Source organism: Anser cygnoides, chromosome 7, assembly GCF_040182565.1.
Source record: "Anser cygnoides isolate HZ-2024a breed goose chromosome 7, Taihu_goose_T2T_genome, whole genome shotgun sequence".
Taxonomy (NCBI): domain Eukaryota; kingdom Metazoa; phylum Chordata; class Aves; order Anseriformes; family Anatidae; genus Anser; species Anser cygnoides.
Window position 1 is genome coordinate 9,968,878 of NC_089879.1, and position 21,813 is coordinate 9,990,690.

The window sequence follows — 21,813 nt, forward strand, 5'->3', positions numbered from 1 at the left end:
GGGAAGAGACCTCTTGAGATCATGTAGTCCAACCCCCTGCTTGAACACTCTCACTATAAAAAAGTGTTTTCTTCTGTTTGGATGGCATTTCACAGGTTTTACTTTGTTCCTCTTGCCATTGGTGAGAAGAGTGGCTTCCCCTTCTTCATTCCCTCCCATCAACTATTTCTACACATTAAGATCTCCCTGAGCCTTCTCTTCTCCAGGCTGAACAAACTCAGCTTTCTCAGCCTTTCCTCGCATGGAAGATGCTCCAGTCCTTTAATTTTATTTTGCTGGACTCAGCAAAGTAGAGAACAACAGTAAATACCAGGGTGAGACATGGTCTAAGTAGTCAACTGAACAATGAATTGAAACTCCAGAATGAGATGTTTTATTTTAACATGACACCTCAACACAGAGTGATCATACAGAAACTCCAAAAGTAAATTCTCTCATTGCACTAATCTATACTCACTCATATCTAGAATCATCTTGGTCCATGGCAGGAACTAAATAATCTGTTCCCATAAAAATCTTCTGCAAAAATCTACATTAAAATGATGCTAATGTTTCCAAAGCCATCATGTCCAAATTATTTAATACTAATATGCCTTACACAGCTACACTACTAGTCTTCACAGAGCTCAGGCAACAAGAACTATATATATATAGCTTTTTATGAAAACTGAAGACCAACACAAAGATGGGACTGTGGACTGTGTGTAATTCAGTAATTGTACCTGCTTTTGATACCAAAAGACACCTTTTCCATAAAAATATACATTTGCCCTCCAATCATATTTCTCAGAAATCACCATGGAGATGAGCAATGGAAGTTAACATGATCACCATCCCTACAAATCATATTCCAAATGTAGTGAAAAAGGATATAAGATATCCCTTCCCCTAAAAGATCAGGCTGAATTGTGTACAGTTTCTTTGTGAAAGATCCAGACTCAACTACAGCATATCAGGAGTCATTCTGGATCAATTTAAAATAGTGGTTCTAAAAAAACACCACCACATGCTATGAACATTGATGGAACTGAATTGAAAATCTGCAGGAAAGCAAATTTAATTGTTATCACATGTCCATCTCTAAATCCTATTTCAGCAGATGATGCATTAGTAATTTTCCCCATCCTCTCCAAAATCTACACTGTATGTTCCATACTTACATTTCATTATTGTTCAGAGCACTAAGTCCAGAATAATTAAAATGCAGGCACTTCAGTAATACTGCTCATTTAGCACAGCCATACACTCTACAAGGGCTCAACTTAATTTACCTCTTAAATAAAGCTTGGATTCTAAAAGAACATCGGAATATATCAATTAATTGGAACTTGCTGCCAGAAAATTACTTCACTGTTAAAACATACATTTTCTGCAACTTTCTGTAACTTCACATAAGCTTTATTTAAGGGGATTAGACTTTGAAGGCTTAACTATTGCCAGTTTAAAAAACAAAAAACAAAAACAACAACAACAAAAACAAAGAACACCACCCAAACTATAAATTGCCAAAATTGAGTAAAAACATTTTGAAAATACCGACTAAAGAGTAGTAGTCGATAATAAAAAATAATTCTATAATTGACCCTGAATTTAGCTTTCTCCCTTAATTTTACTTCATCTGTATATTTTGGGGTATGGTTTGTTTACTTCGAGTGCACGAAACAGCTGTATAATCACTTAGTGAACTGATCACAAGAAAATTGAGCTGATAACCTTGTTATATATCATCTGTATTTAATATATTACAAATACTTATTAAAATCATATTTTTTACATATATGAATAAAAGTAAAGACAAAAACAACTGGAGTCTGCAGTGTGTGCTAGCAATCATTGCGGGTGGGTAAACTGACAACATGTAACTGCATATTAAGACAAATGTAGAATTTAGACAAAGTATTCCATCTCTTTTCAGATGTATACTTTTAAACCTCAGGAACTGTTTTCAGTAGATGTCATGCCTTTTAACTTGAAAAAAGATAAGCGCAAATAAGCTCCCAATTGTCTCCCCAATATGTAAACCACATCTCGGGCTGCTGTCTCTGTTTCGCCTTTGAAGTTTCCCTGAAATGTCATGTGTTGTGAAGACTGCTGTGCATAAGCAAGACAATTTGCTCACCCTCAGAATTCTTACCGGTTTCCACTGCTATTTGGTATCCAGCCTCTAGTCTCCGAGATGACCTTTCCAGCCTCTCTGTGTTATCGAGCAGATGTGCCCTCTGAAAAAGAAAAGGGGAGAGAGAGAAAAAAAAAAATCAGGCAGCAGTCTACAATGTTCTCACCCCCCCCTTTTTTTTAATTGTGCTTTCATATTCCAAAACATAAAAATATCCATGTAACATGCTCTTCCATAAAATATACAAGGACCACTGGAAGGGGCAGGTTCTATGATCAATCATAATTATGTGTACCAATCATTTTTGTTTTGAAACATGGAATGCATGCTTCAGTCTTATTACATGAACTCACAACATAGATTGTGACTAGTATATGGGAGAACTGTCTGAAGAGTATTTCCAAAACAGATTTCCCTGTGACACATGTATGCAAGCACCCATGATTTCTATTCAACTACCGTTTCGTGAAACCATCACTTTAAATGCAAGTAGTAGTTTTTAACATGAACTTAATTTTCAGCAGAGGATATATTTCCTTCATGTGCACTACTCAACTGAGGTGATAAAAACAACGAGCTATTCATACAGAATACTGAACAGCATGAATATTCTTCAGACTGTTTGATGTAAAAAATGTAAAAACAAAACACTGTTTTCTTGATTTACATCTCTTATGCCTAAATATATATACGAATGTATAAATAATACACACACGCAGAGGCGTAAGATATTTTTCCCAGAAGTCATTTGCCCATTTATGATATAACAATGAACTCTAGTAAAAATGCTTCTTCCAATACATTTTTACCTGGGGAGCCTGTAATAGTGAAAAAGCAAAATTACTACTTTCGGTAGTTTATTTTCTATATAAAATGCCAACATTGGCAATTTGATCCTAGACCAGCTCTAATCAAGCCACCAAAAATATAATCCCCCCTCCCCTCCCCCTTCGCTATACAATAGTCACACACACCTCTCCAAGCACCCCTTTCACCCCAAAACAACATTTTGGATATTTGTCAAAAAACATTTCCTACAACTTTGGCTTGTTGACAGATGTCATTTAAAAATTGAAGAAATGCTTTCTAATAATAATAAAAAAAGGAGGTGCCATACATATTATCTGAGTGGCTGTCTACCGAAACGATCTACCTTGCTCTAATGAGCCCCTATGGATCTTGGGAGATGCAAGCTGTATTGACATGCACACTTAAGCTAATACACCTAGACCAGTGCCTCCAAGCTCTAGCAGCCAGGGATGCTGACAGAATATCTCGCTTCTATCTTCAAAGAAAGGAAGTGATTAGTATGTTATCATTACCATTCAAAACGTGATTTCCCTATTCCCTCCCGGCATAGGTGACACATCTCTGAGATGCGGCCAGACGATCGAGGCAGCTAAAGCCACATCAAAGCTTGCCTTGAATTTTTTTTCTTTTTTTTTTTCCCCTCTTTTTTTTTTTTTTTTTGGAAATCATTAAAACAATGCATTTAGATCAGCACAGATAGGACCCAATGTGAAGGTCAGGAAAGCTGCAATAACAGTCTATAATAATTAATAGACTTGTCTAATACACAGTGGATAGGTTAAGAGTAAATTGCAAAAAAGCTTTTTGCATTCACGGGGGGCAGGCCACCAAGAAAAAAAAAATCAGCACGAGCACTTAATAAAATTTAAAACCATAAGTTACAAAGCTGTAATTGAAATCATGACAGCAACTAGAGTGGTGCATGTTCTTAGGACTCATGGTCAATCTAGATAATTAGTGTTAATTTTACCTAATTTTTTTTTTTAAAGGCATCTTTTCATAACATCTGCTGGTTCCTCTCCATTGCTCATTAGGAAAAAAACCCACATGTAAGCCTTCAGTGTCTTTCTCCAAATATGGCCTCCCCACCCCCCAAAAAATATTAAAGAACAATTAGTGTTAAATACTCTAAATTTTGTGAAAAAAAATCAAAAACCTAACACTATTACACAGTATCTCTCAAGAAAGAGAAGGAGTGGGAGTGATGGGGGGGGGGGGGGGGGGGTAGGAGTTTACCGGATAACAATCCTAAAAGTAACACAGGAGATTTAAAAAAGAAAAAAAAAGAAAAGAGAAAAAGGCAGAGACTGAGAGTGGGCACAAGGACCAGAATATTATAATTACAGAACAGATGCATAGCGCTGTAGTGGTATACTAAAAATTAAAATGCTAGCCTGCTATGCTATGGAAGAGGGGGAAAATAATCGGATTTCACATTGCAGTGCAAAAGAGCTACCCAATAAAAAGAATTAGCATGTAGTTGTATATTTTTATATACCATATAAGCCACAATTCATCTAAAAAGTAAGTCTTAAGCCCACAGTTCAGTTCAGTCCTACTGTGAGCAATTAGAATACTAAAGCACTGTGAACTCCGTGCTAACATTAACTCAGAGCCGTTTCTTACCTGATTTCAGAACCTTTCCACCAAAGCCATACTATAATGAAACCTAATTTTTATTACAAACGATGGTGTTATTTACATGGTTTGGTTTTGGAGGCACACAGCCCTCTGGTCAGGAAATGAGTGCCCTGCAGTAGCAGCTGATGCTTTCAGCTGCTCCCCACCCCTCCCCAAACTCCTTCTCCCACAGCATCTCGTGCTCCCAGAGAGGTGGGTAGTGAGGTGATTCAGTGCATCTTGCAGCTTCAGAAACAGCTTCCATCTGGAGTTATATAAGGAAGTTTTGCAAAGTGGCATGCTATCACTAGAGATTTTGTCATTCCATGTGGGCTGGATTCAAACTGAGATCTCAGGAGCTCAAAAGACAGAGCGGCACAGCCTCTGTGCAATCCCGTGTACGGCATGCGTGCCAGAATAGAGCCCGGTAATGAGAGGAAGCGTAGGTTTTATTAACAAACAGTATGGCAAACCACAATTTCTTTTAAGATCTGTTCATACCTCCTTAGGAGAACTATAATTGGGGATGCCTTGATGTTTCACTATGTGATGAGTTAAGAATTATGCCTGAGTCACTACACTAGCCTTCATTTAAAACTTGAATGTGCATTTTGCACTCAGTGTAAAAACACCATCGCAATTATAACCTATCCAATGCTTAGTAGGTCCTTAAGTACAAGAGAACAGAATGCTAACAATTGTTTTCTAAATTATTTTTCTCTACCTGTTCAGTTTTGATCTAGATAAAATCATAAATGCATTTTTTTTAGATCGCTTTGCTGCTGCTCTCCCAATATACAGAGAGAGAAAGTAACTTCTGAGGCTAACAAGGAAAAGTAAAACAAGAAAATTACTAGAAGCAATGTCAAAAAATGACAGAGTAATTATAAGCTCCTAAATGTATGCCTGAGTTCAGTATAGCTCCCAAGTCCAAACCCTGTGCAATAACATTCTGAATTTTTCTCATTTGCCTGCATAGCTATTTCAAAAAGAAAACTAGTTAAGCAGCAGCTTTGTTCTTCATATCTGATTAAATTTTCAGAGTAATTTACAAATTAGGAATCTGTACGTTTATAAAACTATAATCACTGTTTGCAAGCAAAAATGATCCTAGTATATTATTTTACAAAACCACAGAAGCAGACGTGCAGGTGTTGTTAAAGGGTTGGACAAATGAATCTTGTTCTTCTGAAAGTAATCTCGGAAATCAGGCGGTACAAACCCTTGCAACAATATTGTCATCTGTTTAAATACTGGGACTATTGGGGAGGGGAACTCAGCAGTGGTGGGAGGGCTTTCATGTGGTTACATGTTTATTTTGTTTAATTTTTTTGTTCACTGTTTTACTCTGTAGCTTTAACATATTAATATCAGCTCCACAAGAAGAAGGAAAAATAAAGCATTCAGGGAACTGGTAAAAGAATCTTTATATCACAAATATCTTACTGTTTCTAAGAATTCCCTGTAATTGCCCTTAATCTGGTTACTTTACAATTCTTTGTCATCCCCATTTCTAAAACTTACAAATCCTTTTCTTCAGAGCTCAGAATTCATTACTGTTTCAAAAAGATGATACCAGACAAATATGTGATGTTAAAACAGTCGTGCTTCTAAATATATTTATTCAAATACTTCACTGGTTCAAACTCCCCACATGAAATCCTTCAAAAATCTGACCCATAAGTAATCCTGATTTTACTGAGACCTTGGCTTTGGCAGCTATCAGGAAATACTAAAAAAGCAGTTCAGATACCTGCTTTGCTACAGCAGTAAGTAACAGAGGATATTAATTTCAGAAAATGTACTGAAACATTTGAGGGACTGACCATTAAAACAGACTTCTCTCTCTAAATATTTATGAGTCATTTTATAGCTGGAAGAAAGGTGTTCTGGAATACTGATCTCTAGCGTTACACCTACAGATCTACAGCATGCACAAATAAATAATAAATATTGATGTGTGCGCGCAGGTCTACCTGTATTGTATTTTCAGTGGGTATACAATATCCCCTATAATACACAAGCTGCTTCAGTACCTCACACAAAACATTACAAAATACTGTGTAATTCTTAGAGTGTTTCAGCACAGGTTTTAACCAAAGCAATGCTTTCACTTTCAATACCAGTGTACAAATGTATTTATTCTATCAAAGATTTTTGTGATGCAAACAAGATTATTACTGTACCTGATTTGATCATGGTATTCTAACAGAGATCAAATAATAGGTTTTCCTTTTTTTTTCCTTCTTTTTCTAGTGCCTTTAAAAAAATCTGCTATCAAAGAATGTTAATTTCTAAGGTTTGATCTAGAGATTCCTATGTAAGTATACAATTATTAGGAAAAAAGAGGCACAACAGTGAATATTTTAAAGCAATGTAATCAATATTTTTGCTTTGTGTAGATTTCCCTGCAACAATGAACAAAAAGATCTACTTCAGATTTCGAAACTCAGCTTTAAAGGGAAAGCTAGACAACAAAAAGCAAGAAAGTACTCACCTCTTCACGTAATTTTATCAACTGCAACATGAACGCACAAAAAAGATAAAAAGGAAAGAAATGGCAGGAAAGAAAGATCAGTTGTGTGACAGGATACAGAATTAACATTGACAATTTATCTGTTTACATGTTTAGCATTTAAAAATCACAGACAAACACATTAAAAGAACCTAAACATAGACTACATGCAGAGTTTTTTGAACGAATAAAGATCACTTTCTCACACTGTCACATTAAACAAAGAGAATAGTGTGAAATTCTCTTTTAAACCACATCTAAGACACCATCATGAAATAAAGGGGAATGACTTCATAGAAGTCTATATTATAAAGAAAAAAAACAAGTTTACTATTCCTCTCCTCGAAGATTGTACAGCTGAAGTGGTTTTGTATATACAAGTTTTCAGAATGTTTTCTGTGTATTTTAGTTGTGACAACTGATTTCTTATTTTACTAGCAGATCTAACTTATTAATAGATGACTGCATCTTTATAGCATGTCACTAGTACTCCAATTTTTTATATACCTTAGTTTGAATCTGACTATATCATCTATTTTTATTATTGAACCTCAAATGGAAATGCTTTTTCAGGTTAAAGAAAGCAGCTTAGTTAAATGACTCAGTATTATGTTTTATTGCACAGAATATTTAATAATAGACAAAGGAACGGGGAACAAGATGAAACAGATTTCCCACAGAAAAGACCCATTGCAGGCTCTTAATCCTAGACCACTATACAGTGTATGAATACACACACAGTGTATGTGTATATACTTATATACTACAGACATTCATGTTTATCAATTTATGCTTGTAAATCAATGCAGTCTAATTCTACTAACAATATTGCTCTGACAGGTTTCCTATAAAACTAAATAAAAACCAGTGTGAATATCAAGCTATGTTGTAACATCCTCTCCATTTACAGAGATAAATTATTTGCACTGGAACAAAAAGTACAATTACTCACAACAAATGCCTGCACAAGAGTGGTTCTTTATGAAAAAATTACAGTTCTCTCACCAATTCCAGTTGAATTCGAAATTACAACAGCTACATAATTATCTCATTTTATGCTGATACTTCACCTACAGTTCCATAACCCTAATTTTCAACACGTGTGTAAGCTAAGAATGTTTACTACTTATAAAGTCTCGCCAGCCGGGAGGAAACAAAAGCATTTCCACGATTCTCTATTGTTTCATGTGGCTCGCCTGAACCAAACACCCGCCTCACCCCAAAACAGACAAAAAGCCTCTAACTACGTGTAATTGCGAGGGCTACTACTGCACCAAGTCGAGCTCAGACGGCTCTTCAGCACCCAGCTAAGGGAACTTTGCTAAAATTTGGTATAAAGAAAACGGCACTGTCCACCAAACTGGTTCTTAAATTCAAGTGCTTGGCCTATCATAAATTGGTCTCTTTCTCCAGTTCTTCCCCCCCTTTTTTCCCCAAAAAGGCAAACATTAAGGCTCTTTAGAAAGAGACGATCTGGGAGTTGATCGCATAGCTATCTTTTCTTTCTGAGGCCACCATTCTTCAGTTGGCTATGATACTTAAAGGGCCAAAGTTTAAAACTACTCTCCCGCAATAGAGTCCATTTGGGCATGCCACCCTGCTATAATCAGTGAGTTTGAAAATGCTGCACATTTGTTTTTTCAATAGGTCCCAAACAAAAATGTTCTATCTTGTTTGTGCTGCATGGCTGAATTTAAGCTCTGCATAGGATTTGCAGCTAAGCTAAGTAATGGGAGAAGGTTTTCTTTTTCTTTCTTTTTTTTTTTTTTTTTTATTTTTTACACTGGCTGAAAGATATTCATTCAAATTAACAAAAGATGTATTTTTCCCCCATTTAACAATGCGCTTGATGAAAATGTGTTAACTTTATTTTTCTATTTTTAAACATTTTCTGGTATTTTTATCATGCTCGCCGCTCAACTGTAAACAGCACTAAGCTGTGTGCAGCCACCATTTTAGGTTATGATAATCAGCATATTTCTGAAACAAAGATTTTTTTTTTTTTTTAATACAGAATTCGATACAAGAGGTAATCTGTTCCTTTGTAGGCTAAAAAAAAATCTGGTTTACGCTGGTTTGAACCAGTGGAATCTCTTGTGGCTAAGCCTTCTGCTGTGACTAAAATCAAAACTGCGCCGCAGAGAGCGAGCGAGATTGTGTGTATGTGTGTGTATGTGCGTGTGTGTGCCCGTGTGTCTGTGAGGCACACCACGTGATGCAGAAAACTACCGAATTTTTTTTTAAAAAGCTGATAACGCTACTGCCGTCTCTGTCCGCATATAGATAACGAATAAATGCTGAACTCTATTAAACGCCCTTTACACATTATCGTGGGTCGAACACACAATTTTCTGAACTTATGATGACAGTCTATTTATTTTGCTATAAACCCTCGGCATGTAACGAACAGATTTGTGTCTGGTAATGATCTGCTCTGCCAGGGCTATATGAAATGATACCGACCTTCTTTAGATCTTGGGGAATTAAATTGACCAACTTCACTCCCTGGTCTGTAGCTGAAGTTTGACACACTTTATGCACAGCAAGCCCAAATCTAATATTATCAGAACTTTGTAGTCAGAAATTAAGTAGCCACAAAATATTTGTTCACCACAAATCACATATGCAGTGTATGTGCATATGGACACACAATTTAACCTAACGCAAATTTACTTAACCATATTAATTAACATAGTTGTGGAAGAGAAAGGAACAGTAAAACATTTCAAGAAAGTTGGTAACAGGGTACCTGACACTATTTTGGTAGAAAGGGATTTCTGATTTAACCCAACGTATACTTTCTAAAACATGTAGAAATCACCACATAAAACCAGCTCTGTGATTATTGAAGTGAAGCCACAACTTTAAGTAGCGTATCACTGCACTGAAAAGCTCAACAACTTTCATGGGATCTGATAATCATTGAAGTCTTATTTGTCATTCTGGCCAGCAAAGTAACAGAACCCATTTAAGACCACTTCTAGAAAATAAGGAACAAGACAATGCACATGGGTTTTTCGAGCTGTTTTTTTTTTTTTTTTTTTTTTTGATAGGAGAAGGGATGTCTCCTGATTCTGCAACTCTGCACGTGCCTCACCTGACCACATTCACCAGATATATTTCAGAGGAAATTAATGTACACTAAGCAATGACTTCATTAAACATTAAAAGCATTAAGAGGTTTATATCGCTTATTAAACAAAGATGCATTTACTTTAAAAGAAGTTTTGATTAACAAAATTGTATGAGTTTTACAACCACTTACAAGAAGTTTCTGTATGCTTTATCTAATAAAATTAGTTATCTATTGATATAATTATGATAAGGCAACCATATTCTAAGATGTCATCTACACATGATGACAGCTACCCATGGAAGACATCTAGGGGAACAAAAAAAGAAGAGGAAAGGCCAATCATCATTTGGTAATTCTTCACTCTGTTCTTGTACTTAAATCTTTCCTCCTGGTAGAACAACTGAAAACTCATAACTATATATTCTACCCTGTTCAGTACAGCTTTTAACTTGGCTGTGTTTTTCTGTAACTCCACCTTTGAAACTCAACTAAAAAAACCAGAAGTTGAATAAAGAAAAGATTCAAGTTGTTTATTTTTCCAGCAGTGCCCCATTTATTCCTAGAAACTTGATGTATTCACACTAGCCAATATACATTAGGTTCCTTTTGTCTCCTCCCTACACCAAAAACATTATGCAAACATTCATCATGATGACTAAGACCATACCTTAAATGTACTTCTCATAACTTTAGTTCCCTTGGGTAGTGTCCAACTCTAACCAGATATTCAAGAATTTGAAACATCTTCAAACATTTTGTATGCCTACAAACTACACTTGATCATACTTTCTTCACCTAGTCCAAGTTTTGTATTAATATAATAATGTGTAGGAGCAAATGTGGAGTAGATTTGGACTTACTGAGTCAAATATGTTAACACCTTGATTGTATGGTATATACCCAAACCTTGCACTTCATTTGGATAGAGCTGCACATCCTGATATGCTCAACAAAACACTGAAGCTTGCACACTAACTGCTTGTTGACGTAACTAAAAGCATAGAAGATAAATACAAATATGAATCATGATATCTCATAAGAAAAAGATTGTGTTATTCCAGTAATCAACCACAATTTTTTTTTTTTTTTTTTGAAATATTGGCCTTTAAGTTTTTAAAAGAAAGATGGGTGTCTCCTGTATGCTGGTATTTTGTAGCATACTTCAAGAAAGAAAACAAAGAAATTCAGAACTTCCAAAGATTATGGCTATAATTTCAAGTTGGGTTATAAAAAAGGACTTTGTTTACTGAAAAGACCAAAAAACCCTTCCCTTACCTCCCTCCCCGAAATGTTGTGCCATTTAAGAAAGAAAAAAAAAATCACGTTGACAAATGCATGGAAGTATCGTTTGGTTCCTTAATGTGACCATGTGTCTTCCATAAGGTTTTGAAAAGAGATCGCAACTTGCAAAGAGTGTAAGTGAACCAGTTATTTAACCATTCCTTAAAAACTGAAAATAAAATATTTTTTTTCATCCCAAATATAAGATATTTTGTTATAAGTAAAGCTTCTTATCACAATTGTTCTTTTATGTCTGAATTCACATATTTTTTCTTGAAATATAAAAATAGCAGCATCTTAAAAGAAATAAAACAAGAATCTTAACACTTTTACAGGACTGAGTTTACTTCCACGACACACAGCCTGGGAAATTCTTCTCCCTGAAATCATCCTTTCTGCAAAATCACTACTTAGGGATAAAAAACCCTCTTCCTTTTATTCGAATTTTGGACACCCTCCCCTGCTATAATATCTAAATTTGAAGACTAATATCTTTTACTTTTAACACTACACATTGATATTACAGCTGCTATACACTGAAGTCTACAGATAAACTGTACACTGTGTATAATTCCACTTACATATGTATTACAGTCTATCAGAGATTAAAATTTACACAGCACATTTAAAATACTGTATAATATTAGTGCTTAATGGGGTCTGTGCGTTAAAATTAATTTTATTGGGATAAGCCTCCAAGACTTACTTTTTTCTACCCATAGTGAGCTTATACTGAGGGTAGAAGACACTAAAAATTTTATCATGTGATTCTGTTTCCTTACTTAATATTGCATTTATCAAGTAAACATTTAAACAAGCTTCACTTGCAGTACCAGAATAATTTAAATTCTACATCTTCAAAAGGGAAAATCTGATATTTAAGAAAACTTTCAGCAAACTTCTATACTCAAAATCTACAACTTGGATTTACAGCTGAACTGACTTTCTAAAGAGAAAAAGAAAAATTCAGCTTTTACAAAGAGATTGTCAAAGAAGTTTCAGCACCAAAAGAAATACTACCATGTGGGTAAAAGTCCCCTGAATATAATGTTCCCTTTAGAATTTTCAGCAGTCTACTAGGATCCTCACTGCAGTGTCCAGAACAACAATATGGGTACAAGATTTTTAAAAAGCCTCAGAATTATCAAGCTTTCCTTCATTAAAAGATTTGGATACCACTCTGTATTCTAGTACGACATACATTATGAAAGCATGCTTTCATTAGTACAACTTGTGTTTTTGGTACAAGGAGAGAAAATCTGTTTAGGGAACAAATCACACAAGGAAACTGAGTGGGGTACAGCCTAATTCTGAGAGTGCACTTTCATTTGTTTTGCCTGCCAGTGTTGATTTAATTATACTGCATTATTATCAAAGCAGCATTATGTACTTTTTTATTCCTTTTACATGTGTTTGAGGTGAAGACCTTGGCTTTGTCGGCAAACAGCGCGTTTCAAGTTATTTCTTAAGTACTAAATAATAAAGAAAAGAGAAGAAAAGATTTTTTTTTAAGATAGCAGACAGTGATCACAAGTTAAAGGGTTAAATGTAAGATCTCCAAGAAACATTTTGAAGTTGATTAAGACCCCAGCTTTGCATTAAACAGTATCACTTCCACATGAGTTGTTGCTAATGCTGTTAAGGAGCAGCTTGAGAAGCCCAGTGTGCCAGTGACCTCCTTCACCCTCCAGCCACCCACTAGGGCTTCTTGATTATCATCCTACCTGGTTCTCTGAGGAATTCCCGTCATCCCCTAGGAGCTCATTCCGCACCTCATCACTGTAGGCGATCCGTGACCTTTTCTGTAAAACAAAAAGAAAAAAGGGTTAGGAAGTAAAGCTCCAAAGCCATTGGCATCAAGGCTGATCATCTTAAACCTCGAGAGCCCCCTAATGGATACCTATTTGATAAAAAAAATAAATTAAAAATCTGCAAGTAAAAGTTATTAAAAAGTTCTTCAACTGCTGTATTTTGATAAATCAGCATGGCAAAACCTTAGCATTTCTAAGAGTCACATCCTCAATATTTCATCAATGAAAGAAGCTTAAGAAAAACTCAAGCCAACTCACGTGTGATCGGTTCTAATAATCAGGTAACCTTGAGTGGCAATATAAACTAATACCAGAAGTGCTGAAGAAATGCATGTGTAGGAACAAAATGCATTATTCTGAAGAACACTTATTAGTTGGACACACAACTCAGAGTAACACTGCAGTGATGCTATTAAATAGGAAAGGAAGACTGACCTTTCTCCTTACCAAAAAAAAAACGAAAAAAATAAGAAAAATAAGAATGAACGATGGGCATTTGACCAAATCAGTTGAATTTACATATGTAGAAAATTAACAAGTTTTTCCTTTGTTGCTAAGGCTATGAAGGCCTCCAGAGAAAGGACCAGAAATCAAATACCAAAAGAAAAGAGAAAACCACAGTACTAGCGAACTCTAGTTTACAGCAGTTCATGGAAACACCACAAACCTGAGACAGTCATTCATTAGACTATTACAACTAATAGGCATTATTCACAGCTGATGAGCACCGGATTTTCTCATGAGCTGATCACTATACTGACTCTTAACTAGATCAAGTGGCAAACAACTGAAAGCAAATGACTGAAGATTACCAAGGTAGCACAACATTCACTGAAACAACAGGGAAGTCCATAATAAGAATATTAGTTCAGCTTTCAATTTCTTAGTTGGCCAAGTAACACACTCAGTGTTAACAGTATAAGTTAGTTAACACTCCCACATTAACCATTAAAAGAGAGAAAGGATTTTTAACATATTGCCTAAAATTATGCATTTTGTATAGTTGAGTGTGGCTATGACCAGCTTCCTCCATCAGAGGAAGAAGCCCTTGTTTTAACTGATGGGAGCTTCCCTCCCACTCCACCATGTAGTCACTACCAGTAGGAACTCAGTATAAAAAACTCCCTCCTCAAACCTTCCCTAATCAGAGAATTGGGCCAAAAAATATTCTTGAGACCGTAACACAGGAAATAATTCTTTAGAAATCATACTGAGCATAGAGAAATTCACTCCCTGTTCACCTTCCACAAGAAAACTAGCAGTTGAGTAAGCTCTGAGATGACCAGTGCAAAGCAACATTTTATCTTGTGCAGTTCACCCTTTATTATACCATTGTCATTGCAATGCTTACCAATTTGTGATTCAGTTGCTAGTGCTCAGATCTAGACTATATGCTAAAGCTAGCAAGGACAAAGCATACCATGGTCCTACTACAAGAGCTGAGTTGTGCCGAATCTTTTGGAGATCTCAGCTGTCACAGTTTCATACTAACCAAGCTAAAAGTACTCTACAGCATTAAAGGAAATGAGAACCTTCAAACAGGCTGTGGTATCAGAGCTGCCTATTTAAATTATTCATTTCATCACTATGGGGGACTAAAACACTCCACAGTATGCAAGAATATCATATGGAGATAGGTTTTGTTTTTCTCTTTTTTCACCAAAAAGCCAACAAATTGGCATAGATTGCTCAATTACATTATTTTCCTATTTTTATTTGATACACATCAAACAAGGAAGGAAATTACAAATATATACCAATAAATATCTAGACTTCTTTTCTGATTAAGATTCAATCTCCCCACTTGAGGTCCAATACCTCAACTGTACAGTGTCTTCCACTTGCACAAAACGACCCAGCCCCATTGATTCTGTCAGTGTTAAATGTATTTGTAATTATTACGCTGAGGTGGGGACCATGATGCTTCATGAGCTTGTTCTCCAGTGAACAAGTTGCCTAATAATTTGTGGAAACTTAGATGGGCCTTGGTTACATATCCTTTATTTGAAAGATTTAACTGGCTGATATTCACATTCACAGGAGACTGCATGAAAGAATGGAAGAATATTCTTCATGGGAAAGAAATAAATGTTAACAGCAATGCAGTTTTTAAAGGCTCTTTATAATCCTTTACATCATCACCTCTGAACTTAATAAATATATTTGTATCATTGTTCTTTCATTGTAATAATCTGTCATGATATGAAAACCAGCAATTTTATTAAAAGAAATAACCCTTTGACTACAATTAGGTGTAACTCTGCCATAATCAATAAATAATTTGATACTACTTTTGATCACAGTTCCACTACCAAATGAATCAATAATATAAAAGGAAAGGCTTTCGAACTAAAGTGTTCATTTGTTCTTCCAGGATTTGTCCAAAATATCAATACATTCATATCTTCAATTACTATTCTTATTTTTATTAAAGTAAAAGTGCCAACACATTCAAGCGTGGCTAACAAAAGTAGTGAAAATGAAATGGTTCATCCGAACTCAGCAATAAAACGAGTTTTAGATTTTTTTTTTTTTTTTAGTTCATAACCATCAGCTGTTTATAAATATATACTTTAGCCAAATGCAAGAATGATAGTTTGAGCTGGAAATGTCACACACACTGCTACAGTTTGAAGGAACCCAATTCATAATGCATTTTATAAATAGTTAATGACTTCTATACATAAGCTAACCAGGCAAATCAAGAAATTGTCAACATTTTTAGTCTTAGTTGTCAGTTAGCACTGTCTACTGGTACTTTATATGTATGTTTCTAGAAAAGACAGAAGCTTTACAGAGTTTGTAATCCAAGGCATTTCTGGGCAGCTCAGTATAAGTTTAAGAGCTTCTATGTGCAGTTTTTCGTCTGTAAAGGTCTGTCACACAGATAAGTTTTTCTTGTATTTTGTATTTTTCTTGTGTATACATGCACAAAAAGTCTAAGCACCCAAGAGTTTTTACTTCGTTGTACACGTTTCCATTCAAATGCAGCATGCACGCGAACACACCACTACACAAAAGGGTTAAGCTACTTTCTACAAAACTTCAAGACAGAGAAAGTTTCAGGGGCTGTTTTAAATGTACTACAGTATCCAGACCTTCTGACAAGGAAGAATTTCTGATTCCAGGCAGATCTCTCTCGGTTTATGAACAGGATTTTTGCATACTGATTGGGTGATTTTCTTAAAGCCCTGTTCAAACAGATACACTTGCTCAGTTCTGTCTGGCAATTTGGCTTTAAACAATCTGTCTACTTGACCCAAGCCTTAACATTTCCCAATAGAACTGAATGTGTTCATGGGCAAGCACAGCTAAATTAGAATTGAAATGAATTAACTCAGCTTAAACTAATTAAGATCTGTGATCTGCAGTACCACCCCCCTGTATGATTCTACATGTGAAGCAGGGTACATGTAACCAGACTGTAAGAATTCTGCTACACTACTAATCTGAGCATAACAATGAAGTTCGTCTATTACTAAAGCATATGAGAAGTTAATTTCCACGGCCTACACATGGCAAAGCAATTGCTTAAATTGCCTCACCTGGGAATTTAATACAATGTTATCATCAGACCAGCCACACTGTAAATAGATTTATAATGCTTTCCATGTGCTAGGCTAGGTTGCATATGAACTAAGTAATGATCTGGTATTACAATACAATCAGCTAGTTCCCACACCTGGCAGACAGGGTATTTTGCTAAATTACTACCTATATAGATGCATCACAACATAAAAACAGAAAAGGCAATGGGAAGAGAAACAATCTACATGGCGTATGACTGATTTTTACATGGTAACCAAATAAGATGTAGATGGAAAGAGGTATCCAAAATAATCTGTTTCCAACATCTGTACAACAGAACGCATACTTATTCGTTTCTATTCAATTTTGGCCTAATTTTCCGCATTCTATACTTTAATTACTCATCCACATTCTAAAATGTTCCCATTAGCGAAGGCCACAACTAGCCAATGCCCCCTCATTCCAACGCACTTTCAGCAATCAGCCAAATAATTGCTATAAAGTATCACATATTTTCATACCTGAACTAAAGAATAGCTTTCCTCCTAAATGCTAAGCAGCCCCCTGAACAGACGACCATGTCTAGATACATTTCAGACAAAGGGCCCAGCATATCCTTTCGTCCCAACCTCTCCATTTTTCAGCCTCAATGTTTTAAGAATGGATTAAACAGATTTTTTCTGTAAAATTTGTAAATAAACAAAAGGACTCATTTATTCACAAACATCTGTTTTCATTAGAATTTCCTAGTATATATAAATAGTTTAAAAAAACAGCTTCAGGCATCTGTTTCAGAGTTTGGCCCTGCTCTACATACAAATAAATACACGAGATTAGCATAACCAGAAATAATTTCTAGAAATAAATTATATTTTATTTTGTGTTCTTTGAGAGTACTCAATTTTACCATCGCTTACGTTAAAACAAGGTGAAAAAGTGACCTGATCTTCAAACAGACTGCTAAGTACTGCAGACTGTAGACTTTCACCTCTGCTTTTCTGAATAGATGCTGGAAGTATTTCACAGAATCACAGAATCATCTAGGTTGGAAGAGACCTCCAAGATCATCTAGTCCAACCTCTGCCCTAACACTAACAAGTCCTACACTAAACCATATCACTAAGGGCTACATCTAAACGTCTTTTAAAGACCTCCAGGGATGGCGACTCCACCACCTCCCTGGGCAGCCCTTCCAATGCTTAATAACCCTTTCGGTAAAGAAGTTCTTCCTAACATCCAACCTAAACCTTCCCTGGCACAACTTTCGCCCATTCCCCCTCGTCCTGTCACCAGGCACGTGGGAGAATGGACCAACCCCCACCTCTTTACAGCCTCCTTTAAGGTACCTATAGAGAGCGATAAGGTCGCCCCTGAGCCTCCTCTTCTCCAGGCTAAACAAGCCCAGCTCCCTCAGCCGCTCCTCGTAAGACTTGTTCTCCAGACCCCTCACCAGCTTGGTCGCCCTTCTCTGGACTCTCTTGAGCACGTCCATGTCCTTCTTGTAGCGAGGGGCCCAAAACTGAACACAGTACTCGAGGTGCGGCCTCACCAGAGCCGAGTACAGGGGGACAATCACCTCCCTAGACCTGCTGGCCACACTGCTTCTTATGCAAGCCAGGATGCTGTTGGCCTTCTTGGCCACCTGAGCACACTGCTGGCTCATATTCAGCTGCCTATCAACCAATACTCCCAGGTCCTTGTCTGCCAGGCAGCTTTCAAAGGAGCTTTTTTTGCTGAGGAGAAGTGGAAAAGACAGTTCAGCAAATTTAGAAGAGAAATAAGTGACCTTATCTAAAAGCAACACAACACTTCTTCAGGAAATAACTGAAATCGATTAAAAAATTGTGTTCAAACTTCAGTTTACAAAACTTCCTCGTTTCTCTGTAAAGGTGATGCAGGAACAACAGATCAGATACTTCAGACTGCAATCAGAAATGGGTTTTCCTGTTCCTAAATAGCTCAGTTTGTAAGAACCAGGAAACTGGTTACATAGTGTATATATATATGACATGATGCAAATGCTGGACTTTCAAGCACTTCCTTATGAGAATAAAACAATGAAGCCGACATATTTCTGTCTGAAAGGAAATAAACTATTCTACAAAACCTATGAAACTTCTGACTGAAAGAAGTAATTCAACAGTACATGTCAGCTGGCAAAAGTCAATGTCTAAGGCACTCTCAGTCTCTCCTAATACACACAAAAGATTTTAAACACCTGTGAAAGAAAATGCACAACTTAAAACCTGTATTCTGCCACTCTGACAAATGCTGTTGACTTCCTACAACAGAGATGAATCAAACTTCAAGTGCTAATGTGAATTTAGTACAGAGATACTATCACCCATGTTAAGTAGAATTCACAGGTCTATAAATAATCTTTTCCATAATCATCAAATATAATTTTATTTTCATTATGGGGTGAGGGCAGAGAGGAAGGTCAAGGAAATTCCCATGAGGACACAACACATTGTATAATGTTGGTAGAGGAAAAAACGAAGCTTCTGCCCACAGAACTATTTCTATCTCAAGCTCATGACCAGTGGACCATGTATGTCACCAACAGGGCTGATCCTTAAACCTATGAGATTGCGTGTGCTGTGGCTGGGGAAGGAAACAGGTGACCTGGAAGAGAACCGTATCTCATTGTTTGTGTCAGATTAAGGAGTAAATGGATTATTTCAGATTAAGTGGATGATGTCTGTTGTGAAAAGGCATTTATATTGACAAAAACAGCTAATATTTAGTTGACCTCTGCCTTTTAAACTTCAAAACATAAACTAGGAAAGATTTTTTGAAACTCAAAGGTCTGGAACTAAATGGCCCTGCCACCCTTCTATTTTTTAGATAATGCTCAAAAATTCACTACCACCACTTCCAATCTAACCAGACCACATCTACAGAAAAGTGATATGAAATGATCCAATATGATGAAATACTGGAGTTACAAATCCAAGCATGGAAAACTTCAGATAAGTATTGCTTGGGTTTGGATAACACTCTCCAAATATAACAATGAATAACTCCCCTTGGCCTGGTGTTCATATTAATATATATATTTTTAATTAAAACAATTAATCTTTTTGCTTGTTTGATCGACCACATCCTATTACCAAACCTTGGTCCCTACATGTACGCTACCTTATTCTTTAATCAGAATTAAATTTCTCCAAGGTGCTTTCAGCTTTGGGCTGTTGCGTGTAACAGTTTGTCTGCCTTTTCATTTGTGTGCCGTAATCTCAAAGAACATAAGCCAGGCATTGGCTAACACAGGAAAAGTGACTGAATACTACTGCAAATTTAACTGTAACGTCTTCTGTAGATCAACATATTGACATCTGCCTATTTGCTAGTCTGTTCCTGTAATACACTTTTCAGCACTCTGATTTCAGTATTTCATACAAGTCCTTTATATTGATTCCTGCAAATGACCATTATTAAACTATCGTATTTCATTATAAGAACCATCTCTACACATCAACGGTAGCTGGCTAAGTTAACCAACTTGGTTATTTAATCAATGGACATTCCTCTAAACGGACTACAAGATCACTTGAGTTCATTCCAGCTGAGCCTCACCTTCCCAGAAAGCCCAGTGCTTTGTTCTAACTACCCTGTGTGTGTTCAAAGGTCACTCAGAAAATCTTGCTTGCTAAATTAGATACCTAAAGTTGGCTAGTGTTATCACACTTCGCCTTGATGCGTATAGTAAACGTTGGCATATTTTCGCCTAGTTTGTTGACAAAGGTTTTGTACCTGCAGAGCCGTATTTACCACAGTCATTTCAACCAGCAACACAGAGAAAAAGAAAGAGGTTGGAGAGGGGGTAAACACCCTCTCTCCCCAGCTCAGCACTTTGAAAATTTAAATATCTCCACAGAAAGGGCTCCCACCTGGTTCTTTGTCACTAGCCACCATGGCCACTCTGCACTCCCAAGTGCCTGTAGGACCGTGCAGTGAGCTAGATACTAAGCTGATCAAGTTCAAAGGAATGCACAACTTGACCAGTTGTTTGGGTGTAGGAGGTCTAGGAGGAATAAATTCTGTTGCTTATAGCATTGGTCCACTCTTGGATGTGGAGGCAAAAGGGAAGGGTCCAGACTGAGGCACCAACAAGAAATTTGCAAAAAAAAAAAAAAAAAGAATGGGAACAACCAAAACTAAGCCAGAATTGTTGACAGGTAAATTGGTCCTCAACTCATGTTCAGGCTAATTTGAAGAAATGTTTAAGGGTGTCAGTAGCATCATTTAGGAGAATTCAGTCTCTACATCACACCCCAGGAGACACTCACTCCCAAAACAGACTTTAAAGTCATATATTGGAAGACAGTCACTGGCATCACTAGGCTGCTATTCTTCTCCAGAATTCTCTATAGATATGAATAACTCCAATACAAAGACCAACAAAACTAGGCTACAAAAAAAGCCTGTTCTGAGTCTCTTTAGCAGATCTTTGCCCTTAAAACTGGCACATGTATATAATAAGTGTGCATGTAATAGCTACAAGTTTCATTGCAAAATTACCTTTTAGGGAAAATTAAGGATGATGGTGGGACAGAGATCTCTTAGGGCCATTGTCCAGTACAACAGTAAGTTCATGGTTTTTTTTTTTTTTTTTTTCTTTTTTTTTAATGAAATCTTTGTTGGTCATCTTAACTCATCTCTTCCTTATAATGATGAAAATCGTATATTAATGTTTTCTTTTTATTTTACTACAAACTTTTTTTTTTTAATGCTTGTCACCATGCAGTTTCATTGAATCATTTATCCAAGAAATGATAAAGCATGATAAACATCTCAGATAAAGCAAAACATGAAACACCTGGAGCCTAGGTTCCTGTTGCCAACAGCAACAGGACATCTGCTGGTACTTCCCACCAGCTCCCTCCTTTTCCAAGAGGTATCCAAGTGTTACTTCCTCCACTTCATTGGCTTTACCAGCCTGTACCTGCACTTTCTGTTCAGATACTAAAGAGTCTGGCAACTGTAAAGAAAAATCTGTAATGGGGCTGAGGAAGTTGCCATTCTTGAATGCCATCATTCTCCACTCTCACGC

General features: G+C 36.5%; 1 protein-coding gene across 6 annotated transcripts in view; it reads right to left on the bottom strand.

The window, feature by feature from the left end:
- VTI1A (vesicle transport through interaction with t-SNAREs 1A) overlaps window positions 1-21,813 on the bottom strand; it is a 266,673-nt gene that overhangs the window by 198,731 nt on the left and 46,129 nt on the right. For 3 of the 6 annotated variants that reach the window (XM_067000599.1, XM_067000601.1, XM_067000602.1), the window contains exons 4-6: window positions 13,143-13,220; window positions 7,044-7,064; window positions 2,135-2,219 (exon numbers count right to left, since the gene is read on the bottom strand). In XM_067000599.1, the coding sequence (XP_066856700.1) occupies window positions 2,135-2,219; window positions 7,044-7,064; window positions 13,143-13,220 (184 nt within the window). The remainder of the gene's footprint in view (window positions 1-2,134; window positions 2,220-7,043; window positions 7,065-13,142; window positions 13,221-21,813) is intronic. The other 3 variants (XM_067000600.1, XM_067000603.1, XM_067000604.1) reach the window with 1 other exon arrangement.